At 38.5% G+C, this 11,494-nt stretch overlaps 2 protein-coding genes across 2 annotated transcripts; one reads left to right on the top strand and one right to left on the bottom strand.

Moving 5' to 3' along the window:
- Window positions 1-2,000: 2,000 nt before the first annotated feature.
- LOC131877183 (uncharacterized) lies at window positions 2,001-9,086 on the bottom strand. Its single transcript, XM_059222786.1, has 7 exons — window positions 8,807-9,086; window positions 8,588-8,739; window positions 8,378-8,520; window positions 6,069-6,194; window positions 5,761-6,011; window positions 2,262-2,363; window positions 2,001-2,176 (listed from the first exon to the last, which is right to left on the bottom strand). The coding sequence occupies exons 1-7, from the start codon at window positions 8,950-8,952 to the stop codon at window positions 2,068-2,070; spliced, it is 1,029 nt and encodes a 342-aa protein (XP_059078769.1). The 5' UTR covers window positions 8,953-9,086; the 3' UTR covers window positions 2,001-2,067.
- Window positions 9,087-9,367: 281 nt separating this feature from the next.
- Window positions 9,368-10,849, top strand: LOC131877182 (uncharacterized). Its single transcript, XM_059222785.1, has one exon. The coding sequence runs from the start codon at window positions 9,462-9,464 to the stop codon at window positions 10,731-10,733; it is 1,272 nt and encodes a 423-aa protein (XP_059078768.1). The 5' UTR covers window positions 9,368-9,461; the 3' UTR covers window positions 10,734-10,849.
- Window positions 10,850-11,494: the final 645 nt, after the last annotated feature.

Below are 11,494 nucleotides of genomic sequence, written 5' to 3'. Positions count from 1 at the left end.
CTTCAATGTGGAGCGCGGGGGAAAAAAATTACCGCCATCATTTCTGCTCTTATATCCGATGTGGCACAAAATTTTGTGCTCTTATATCCGATGCTCTTATATCCCATTTTTACTGTATTGCTTTTCTTTGGGCGGAAGCAAAAAGCAATTAACGGCACGAGTTTCTGACGAGGAAATAAGTTCGAATCTTCATCCCGACCAAAATGAAAAAACATGCACCAATTTTGATTCTTACAGGAAATGGAACAAGGGGAAAAAATGCTAAGATCTTGTCAAAACAACATCTACAGGGCTCATCAAGTCCTTAAGAAAGAGCGAAATGATTAGTACTAGCTTTTTCCACCTAAAAAATTCAGGTGATACAAGCAAGGTAAACGTTATTCTCCACCGATTAGTTGGCGGTGCTACTTTTTTAAACTTAACCTAACCTTATCAAACCTAACCTAACCTTACCTAACCTAGCCCAACCAACCTAACACAATATTAATAGCCTTTAAGGTCTCTCTCCAAACCTTTCTAACAATTTGTCACAAATTTAAAAATGAGCACCGCCAACTAATCGGTGGAGAATAACGTTTATCTTTCTCGACCATGGTATGCTGCTCATGACAATAATGGGGTAAAATACTTTTGGCTTGCAGAATTTGATAACTGATGTCAATTGTTCAAAATTCAGCTTTTTATGTCTTAACTTTGGTGGGAGCCTGTGATTTCAAGCATCGAAACCAATTCTAACGGCAAAAAAGTCTTATTTCAACCAAAATAACGTTTTCACACCAAATGAGCAGAAAACTGCAAATAGAGGTGAAAGGTGCAAATAAATGTGATAAGTGCAACTGTGTAAAAAATGGTCTTTAGTGACAAAAATATTTTAGCAAAAATTGCCCATCCCTACTCATGGCGCTTGGCTAAAAATTCCGCTTGTAAGGTTGATGGCTAAATCAACGAAAGAAATGAAGAAGAGTTACAGCACATGAAAACTTAAATAAAATATGAAAATGTGCCTGATTGCTAACGCTATGGAACCAGCAATAACTTTTGGGATACCTTAAACCTTTCTTTAAAAATCAAGAAAGAATGAAAAGGATGGAATGGCTCAAACCAACAATGAACAAATTAGGTGCATTGTTGACCAAAAATACACCTTTGTAGTTGAATTGTTTCTTCTAGAGGGTCTGTGCTCTTTATCGAGAATCTTTGTCTTAAATATTGAATAAAGTCACCCTAAATTTGGAGAGACAAGTCTTGAAAATAGATAAGAAAGAAAAATAAAAAGATTAAAATTATTGAATTCTTCGAGCCTTTCTAAGCGTTTAGACCATTGAAACATTGTTTTGACGTTACTGTAGAGTCCGAAGAGGGCGAATTTAGGAATCTTTGAAGGTGAAAAGGCTCCATAAAATCATAATGTCGAAAAGGAATTTTAGAAACTCAGCAATTTCTATAGGGCTAGTCAAGTAAACGCGTTCATGGACAACTGACGTTATTCCATGGAGAAAAATCAAAGACAACATGCCCAGCCAAACCGCACTGTGCATGCATTGGATTTTGACATTTTTTCCATTTTACATGCTTGTCTAAGTGAATTGCATTGTGGTATTAAGCCAATTTGATAGTGCGTTCACTGATTCACACCAAACATGCTCATGTAGTAGGGTTGTGTAACACAACTCGCTCAAAATCACTGAATTATTGAAAATTCAATGGGCGAATGGTGCGAGTTGACTGTGATGTTTGCCTTAGTTCTCTCTCCTCAAAATGCCCAAAATCAGGGTGCCGGACCACATTTTTCCCTGATTTTTCCTTTACTTGACATCCCCTATGTATCGACGTAAATATTGCACCCAGTCTATCGTCTTAAATGATTCTCAATACTATTGATTTCCTGTTTTTTGATAAAGTTTTACATAACAAAAGATGTCAAATTCTTTAGTAGGGAAAAGGACTCTAAACCTTGTCAAAAAAGTATGCTGTAATGCAAAATCAATCAATATGTGGCAACAATTTTATTTCAACATTGTAAGTTATCAAATATGTCCCTTTATTTTCCACCAAGGGCGTCCTCTTTCAACTAATCGAACACAAAACATGGTCATCGAGGGCATTAGTGTAAAGATTGATTTCTTGAAAACTGGCTAATCCCAGGTTAGGGTCAAAACACCCAACCAACCAAAATCTGCAAAAAGAGGTCAGAAAGAAAGAAAGAAAGCAATGATCACTATCCCGAAACTACGTATGAGTAAATCAAAGGTGTTGATTACGAGGTATTGGTCAAAACGTCCGAAGGTGCCACCACCTTGATACTTTGTTCATTGGATGAGAACATGCTAACGACCGCTCCAGCTGTGGATATTTCATCCTCCCTGCGAAAAAAGTAATTGGAACACTTTAGGAATGGCTACGGGAAAGTCAATTGACCGTTTTAGGTATTTAAATATTAATATGGCGTGTGGTTGCTCACGGGCTTTCTGGAGATATCTACTTTCAACGTAAATGAAAATTTCCTATCGTCTAAACCATTTATCTGATGTAAAATTAGCTTTTTGGGCTAACACCATTAAACACTTCGCTCGTTGATAATGCAGGTATAAATATCAAGCAGGTTTCGTTCATGAAAGATTTAGGTGTAGTCCTCCAAAATAATGGAAAGTACGATGAGCATATCCAGTTGAGTGTTGGTAAAGCTTTTCAAACATGTGACTGGATATATCGGTCGTTTAAGCGTTGGTTGCTAACGTTGATGCTAACTCTGTACAAGTCGATTGTTCAGCCACATCATGAATAGGGCATGTCAAGAAAAGCAAATTCAGGGAAAAACGTGGTCCGACATCCTGATTTTGGGGAGGGAGAACTAAGATAAACTCGGACAATCTTCCCATTGAATTTTCAATAATCGGGTGATTTTGAGTGAGCTGTATTACAAAACCCAGCGAAATGAACATGTTTGGTTTTAAACTGTGAACGCCCTATCAAATTGGCTCAATGCCACTATGCTTTTTGCTTAGAAAAGCATGCAAAATGAAATAAATGTCCATATTCAATGCATACACAATGGGGTTTGGCTGGGCATGTTGTCTTTGATTTTACTTCATGGAATAACGTCACTTCAGTTGTTCATGAATGTGTTCACGTGACAAGCCCTATATGTTTCATTCATTTGGGCTCCAAAGAGTTCAGTAGGTTTGCAAAAGGTCGAACAAGTCAAAAAATGCTTCACTAGGAACATCACAGGAATGAGAGAGCTCTCCTATTGGGAGAGACTAAAAAAGTTGGGACTGTACAGTGTTCAGAGAAGGTACGAAAGGTATCTGATACTGTACGTCTTCAAAAGTGTCCATGAGCTTTGTCCCAACCAGGATTTAGGGTCAATTCTCGTGACCGTAGAGGCTTAATGTGCGTTTTGAGAGCACCTTCAAGCCTTCGAGAATCCAGGCTAGTTCGAACAATGACGTCCACTTCTCTTCTTTTTCGGGATCCTTCATTGTTCAATTTGCTGCCCTCAAATATACGTGGGGAGTATGTAAGCTTTGTTGATCCTGTAGCAGGATTTAAGTCAGATTTAGATATTTTTTTGGAACAAAACATCTGGCCAAATTTGGGCTCAAGATCTGCCTTAGAGAACTTGGTTATGTAACAATGACCACAAAAGAATTAGTATTCGACCTCGTCTGGAAAGGCGACATATTATTCAAAAGTCATCAAACGGCATAACTTTAGACCAAACCACTTCAAAATACCTTTTTCGATGTAACTCTCCTTTAACTGAAACGATTTCCATTTCTTGAATCATGAATCGAAAATGAAAATGGACAAGGTTTTCAAGGAAAATGGCAAGTGTCATTGGACTAAAAGAAGATTAAAGATTTTGCAACGTTCATATTTTCGCAATGGCGAAGTTGAAGCATCGATCAACCAAATATTTCTCTTTCGACCGTTTTCAATTGTTAGGTTAGGTAATTGTCTATAGATATTGAAGAGTAATATTGAGAAATATATTATCGTATAATAGTTTTACAAAAATGAAAAAAAAGTGAATGATGAAAAGAGATCAACACAAAATATAAGTTAGCTCATTGATAGTAAGTTTCCATTTGTAGCGAGTTTCTAAATAATGCCCATTTTAAGGGTAGAAAAAAGTTAAAGGCCACATGTGATGCCTTTGAAAAATCTTGCTGTCCACTTGATCATATTGACTTAACAGTTTTCATCAAGAAGGACTATCGAAAACCCTAGAACCATATATCATTTTTGCCTAAATATTTTGTCGGTTCTGCCATGTTTTGGCAGTCTTAACCGCCTCTTGAAATCCTAGATTTCTGTCTTCGGTCAGTTCTGTTTTCAGGGATTCGCCGTTCTCTTGTTTCGTACTTCGAACTTAATGTGTCTGGAAATGGACACCAAAAGCCTTCTCCACCTCCTTCGGTCCCTTAGCCCAGAGCTTTGGTTCTGCCCTACAAATTACACTCAATTAGGATTTTTGGACATGATGTAGGCGGCCAAAATGTCATTGGGTTGCAAATCTTGCCTAGGCTAAAATTAGATCATTTTGAAAATGACCCTTGTTTTTTCAATGGTCCTTCTTAATGATAATTTTGGTTTCAATATCAGTTATATTTTTAGTGTGGAGAATGTTTCTTACAAGGCCCCCAAAAAGCCTTTTCATTTCTTTCCTACCTGCATTCTTGGGGATTCATGTAGTGGCTATTTTGCCTAAATATGTTCAATGAGTCAGAATAATATCTTTAGTGAAAAATTCGCTGAAATGTTTGGCCAAATGCCGATAAAAAGCGTTCGAGGTTAAATGTTTTTTATTTATGTATTAAGTTTTGATGCATTTTGTGTATCCCTAGTGGCAGATTAGGGTTCGAAATCCTACTTCATGGGCCAAATATGAACAACCATAACCGTAATGAAGCTATGATCAAATTGAGTTTTTGCTTTATAGAAAGTATGTCTAGAGAGTAAAGGCTTTCTACTTTCTGAAAAAGAATGATGGAGGACTACAGTTCAGAAAAGTCAGCAAGAAGAAATTGCGACTTTAATGTGATGAGTGAGGTAAAACATGTTTTCACCAGATTGAAAATTAATGGACTTCATAAACAACAAAAAAGGTAACTAAGTCGGTATAAAGTATGTCTTATCAATTGCACATAATAGATTTGATGTAAGGCTACCGTTCAACCAGGCACAATTTTGGAGTTAGTTGGAAAGTCAAGAAGACTTGTATTCATGCAAGCGTCTTTACGTGATCGTATCAAGAGATAAAATCACTTACAAATAAATGCAGTGAAGGAGTGTTATACACCTGAATTGCTAATTCCAGATAGGATTTCAGCTGAAGAGGCCAAGCTGTATTGGAAGCTGGAGGGAAGCACATCAAGTAAAAGAAGGCGAACCGATGATTTGACAATAACTTCAAGTATTTTGAAATGTTTACCTCAAGGTCAATTTTGATGCAACGCAAAACCCCATCAAATGTGTGCTATGGGATGGCAAACATTTCCTTCAGACTAGTGGAACATTTGCTGACACCCTGAACAGTTGCAAGAGGGTAACATTTGTAAATACCAAATACCCTTCCCTCCCCTCTGAAAAAGACGATTCTAAATTTGCAGTACATCAGAAGAACTCGCAAGACTTTTGTGGCCATTTGAATTGCTTTGTAGACGAAAAAAGTCGGCAAATCGTACTCCTAATGAGAAAACTCTTATGGAAACCTAGTTATAACTAAGCCAAAAAAGTATGAAAACGTCGATTCACCAATTGTAGTTCTGAACCCAAATAGTGTAAGGGTCCGGTGATGGAAAATTCCCACTCCATTCCAGGGTCTCTCCTCCTTTTGATCCGTAATCTCCTGAATCTATTTTAAAGCTAATAGACCCCGAACTTCCTCGATGACAAGTGGTAACGTCAAAATCGATCCAACAACTTGTGTCAAGAGTTGAAATTGTGAATATATCCATGTCTTCAACGCAACAAGTCCACGTTAAAACACTTCTTAATTGACCAGGCTGAAATGATTTTTTTTAAGACTTTCAAATCCCAAGCACGAACCCGCCTCAAAATACCAGAAGTTGGGCTGACAAAGCAAGAATGACTTCTTGAACTGGTGAAGTGTTAAGGATCCGATTAGTCGTCTCTGTGGTAAACCCAGGTTCTTCGGCAGTGATTGAGAGTGAACCGAATCGTAAGATCTGAAAAGGATACATATGCAGGATCCGATAAAATCGTATTTTCGCTATTGAGTCCTCTCACTCTTTTGTTGGTAATCTAATTCACCAGTGACATCTTTGAAAAAAAATAAAGACTGCTACTTTCCAAAATGTGAATTCTCTTTTCAAACCAGCCAATACAAGTGATGGGATCAAACAAATTGTCAAAATCAGGATCGCCAGAAAGCTAGCAAAGTCAAAGCACTGGCCGTTTCTAACGTATCGTAAAATATTAGGCTTGAACAAAAAGGTGACCCTGGTTTGATCGAAGAAAATTCAGGGTTACTTTTTGTGATTAACTAACGGGTTTTCGATATTCCGCTAGTTATGCCGTATGCCATTGAAAATGTAAATTGGTAGCCCTAGTTGCAACCTCCGGTGATTTTTTGTTTGATCCCCATCAGTAGCCAATACCCAACGATTTCTTCGGACATACCTAAGACTACAAAATAACTTAGAGACCGTCTTCTAGTGACCACAAGATCAGCCTTAAAGAAATGTGAGTTTTACTGATAAAAAGGGTTTTATATGACCCATATGGCAATGAATAATATTGTGTCTGGTTACTCAATTCAACAATTTTGGTAGTTTTTACTACCATGCATGAGAGCATGAGAGTAACAAAAAGGCCCAAGTTTGGACCATGTATCAAAACTATCGCCGAAAAGGCAGTTAAAAGGTAATGAAATATGGTCAAAAAAGTAGAAAAAGGACATTGGGTCTTAATTTATTCATCGAACAAAAACAATGTCAAAGCACAAGATTCAACCAAAGAAAGCTTAAACGTTAATGAAACACTGCCCATGCTTTGGATTGGGTCAAAATAATTGCTTTTTCTTCTGAGACCAATTATGGGTAGTATTGGCCAGCAAACAAACTGGGTCAATCAAATTTGGATAAGATTAGTTCCCGATGGAAAATTGACAGCATAAGTTAACAAACAGTATTTGGGGTATTCTTTTTCAAATTTTATGGGTCTAGTAGATTGAAAGATGGCAGGACTAATGAATCAATCACTATTTTCAGAATTCCAAATAAGTTGCCTAAGCCACTTAAAATATTACAGCTTTAAAAGAATGCATTTCAAAAATCATTCAAGTAATTTTGTCTTAAGAAATAACTTTGCTAACAAATGTTTACTTCTTAGTTATTGCTGCGCTCTTGTTTGCTTTGGAATGGCGTTGTCTTTCGTATGGATTGGAAAAAGATAATGCAGTCCCTTTTACTTGACGCCTAAATAATAGTAAATCAGCAAGAGTCCCATCCTATTTTTTTATTTTTTATGACAACAGGCTGAATTTATAAACTCAAAAGATATGTTCAAGATGAATTCTTTGATTGTTCATGTTTGAAGAATTTGTGAAAAAATGAGTTCACAACCAGTCACAATAATCAAATCAAAATTCAAATTTGACCCATAGCTATCAATTTAGTAAGAGAAAAGGTAGAAAGGGGTATATTTCCTCCAAAGATGGTGATTTAGGTAATTTTTCCCAAATTTGACTATAAGGGAAAAGCCTAAGTATTAGGTATCCACCCTTTTCCTTTAGTCTTTTAATGAGGAATATAATAAGTGCGTCGATTATTTTTTTCTTCCCTGAGCATGGACTTTTACATACCTGCATGGTTTACTCGGAACTAGATCTTGTTGTTACTAAGGGTCTCATGTATCAGACTGAGAAAAAGTGTTAAAAAAGTTACATTGGGCACAGTTTTGGTCAGTTGAAATAAGCAAACCTTGTAAGTTTAAGAGGTTTCATTGGATGCAGGTTTTTTTTTGTCTTGAGTTTGTACACAAAAGTGATTGGTTATTTAGCATTTTCAAAATATCAACCATTTTCAAAACTGGAAGGTTCTTATCCTTCTTCTGGCGTCAAATATAATGACATCAGATAACATTTAAGAGAGCTAGAAGTTTTAAAGGACGAATCAGTATTTTGGCTGACCCTGCAGATATGTTGTGCGATTTTGTCATCCTTTACACATATCTTTCCATGGAACAAGAGAAACAATGTGGAGTACTTTAGGTGAAGCGTGAATATATATACGTGAAGTATGTTTAGGCATCATTGTGACAGTTAACTTAAATCTGAAGTAAATAAAATATTTTCTAATCAAAGATTGCAGTCTGATATGATAGATGGTCGCCCACCTTTTATTCTTACATGAAATATTGCTTCTCCCACGGAATTAGTAACTTGAGATGGATATTGTTCCCCACCCACACGCTGAATACCAATGTTGACACCGACTAATGGACTATTATCCGCCGAATTGACAACTCTGACGATGATATCAACCATAAAACCTAAAGGATTAGCAAAGTAATGAAAGCCACGAGCTGTTCACCTTGAATAATTCCTCTGTTCTCGTACTTGAGACCTTGAAGAAGCCATAATTTCCACTTAAACCACCACTTATCGAATCAAGCCATCCGATTTTGCATTCCAACAACACTTGGTCATATTGAGCTACATTACAAGTGAGCTCATCCTTGCCGCATAGAGACAAACAAGGCAACTGGGAACTAAAAGCAAATTTGGTTGTTACGATTCATGCTTTTAAGGAAGATGCTAAAGAGTGTAAAGTTGCACCTCATGCCATGTACCACTCGATCCGGTGTCCAGAGTGGTAGCAAAGTGAGTTGTAATTTTTCAACTTTTATCAAACCCTCGGAAGTTGTGACCCAAATGAGGAGCGTTAATAGCTTTGTTCTAAGGCCACAATAAATAGCTTTCATTGTTTGCTATGAGTGTTGATTAAAGGCACCAAAGTGATTTGGAGAAGTAATCGCTATCACTGCTCACCAAAACTAATGACTGAACACGAGTCAATCACGTTTTTGTTATTTTAGCTTTCTGATTACGAGAATGGATAACGTGTATCGTTGCCTTGGCCGTCTATTGTTCAATCCTATCCCACATATGATTAGTTCTTTTCGATACCAATTTAAGAAACATCATTGCACAACCAAATGAACGATAGCAGCGAGTTCTTGCCTTAACTTTATTGCACCTTTGTTAAGCAATGACCTTTTTTTCAAAGAAAATCGACAAACCTGTAATTACGTTGTTGAACATCGTGAAGTCTCGTGTCGAGCCCTTTCAACTCATGCTCGATGCTCAACTTGATCTTTTTCTAGCTTCTGAAGTATATATACATCGCTGATCCTCCTTACTGTAGATACTCTGAACTTCAGTTCCACCAGATTCGGTTGAAGTATCTCGGCAACGGAATTCGCGTTCAAAAATGAAGGGTGTTTTTGGACTTTTATTCATGATCGTTACGGCGTCGACGACCTCTACTTTCGGAGGGATTCCTGGACTCGATGAAATAGCTGGAAAATTGTCTCCCTGGGCATCGGAATCAATCGTGCCCTCTCACAAAAATGAGCATGGTTGCGAAGTGGTTTACGATGACGTGTGGGAGGAAAAGTGCCAGACTGTCTACAACGAAGAGTGTGCCACCGATTACGTGAACGAATGCCAAAACGTCAACCATCGTGAGTGCATCACCAAGAATGAGAAGCAATGCTCCTGGGGTTTCAAAGACTCTTGCGTCAAGATCCCCGTGCCTACATGCAACCTGGTGTGGGAGAAGAAATGTGGCCTCAAGGACGTATGCACAACCGTTAAGGAGCGGGAGTGTCGATCTGTGCCCAAGCGAATTTGCACCACTTCCCACGACAAAGTTTGCGAGACTCGCGAGGAGAAAGTCTGCCGTCAAGTGCCTGTTCCTGTAGAGACTGTCCCCCACTACGTTCCATCGAGCTACCCTGTGGAATCGACTGGCAAACATAAATCCCATGGATACGGCAATCATGGCGATGGGAAACTAGCCCATGATCTGGCTGGTAAACATGGCGAAAGTGAGTCTTACTTTGGTGGATTCGAAGACTTGACCCGTGGATTGACCGATTTGGACTTTGGATTGGGGGAATATGGTACTCATGGCAGCGGACATGCCAAAGGTCACGCTGGTGGTGGCAAGCAACATAAGCGATCTGTGGACAAGTTGTTGGCTAAAATCGAGCACAAGCAGGCGAAATTGGCCCTGAAACATAAGCACCTCTTGAGCAAGGCGAAAAAGGTCAAGGGCTCCAAGAAAGTGGACCACGCTCCTGTGGTGGTTCCCTCGATCAAAACTGAAACCGTTTGCGAATTGGTGCCCCGTCAAAAGTGTCATAGCGTGCCTCAGGAAGCTTGTCGCGAAGAATACTTCGAAGCGTGCGAAGATGTTCCCCGTCAGGTGTGTACCCCTACTGAGAAGTGCAAGGACGTGCCCAAGAAGACTTGTGTGACCGTGGACAAGGAGAAATGTGTCAAGATCCCGTCCAAGGAATGCGTGGCCGTTCCCAAAGAGCATTGCGTCAATCGAGCCGAAAAGGTTTGTAAGGATGTTCCCCGGGAAATCTGCAATCCCGTTGCAGACAAGGTCTGCCAGAAGCTGATTGTGAAGCGCCCCCGCGAAGTGTGTTTGCCTCCACGAACTGTCAAGAACATTGGCGGCAAGGAATGGTAAATGGTACCATACCAAGGGGTGCAATTTCGATAGTTTTGAGATACATTTTACACTACTGTGATAAATTGTGTAATTCTGACAATAAAATTTGTTGTACACATCAAATTAGTAAAAAATGTGCTCTTTTGGGCCAGAAACAAGGTTGTCTCAAAGAGTCTGCCGGAGGAACTGCGTCTCTTATCACACTTTTGGACAGTAGCAATAGTGGGGAATAAGAATTATGCTACACACATTAGGCTAAATGTGCAGCTCCAGACTACTTGATAAACGAAAATAGATTAATAGATATAAGGTATTATCTAGGGCATCTTTCAAATGACGGCTGCTTATAGATAAAAATCTGACAAAAAATACTGGTTTAGTATGTCACTGGTTACAACCCAGTTCCTTAACCGCACAAGTCATTGCTCCAACACTAACGCACTTTATGAATAGGTCTTTAACAGAGGGTCGGGTGCCCAACCAATTAATAACTACTCATATTGTGCCAATATTTAAAGGAGGGGATAGGTTTATACCTATCAATTATAGACCAATATCCTTAACGTCATTATTGCCAAGGTCATAGAAAAGGGGGTTAAAGTAGCATTAATATATGCGTTCCAGAGCATTTCAATTTTTCACAAGGCGGATCCCTGGTGATATCTCACTATGGTTCCATTTTCTATCACACTTTTACTATTATATAATTGTTGGTTATGATTTTATCAATCAATTTAAAAAGGTATTTAACCTTTTTAAAATACTTCATATACGGTAAG

The sequence above is a fragment of the Tigriopus californicus genome, chromosome 2 (genome assembly GCF_007210705.1).
Source record: "Tigriopus californicus strain San Diego chromosome 2, Tcal_SD_v2.1, whole genome shotgun sequence".
In the NCBI taxonomy this organism is placed as follows: domain Eukaryota; kingdom Metazoa; phylum Arthropoda; class Copepoda; order Harpacticoida; family Harpacticidae; genus Tigriopus; species Tigriopus californicus.
The sequence above is the reverse complement of the archived record's forward strand: the minus strand, read 5'-3'. Positions and strand labels throughout refer to the sequence as shown.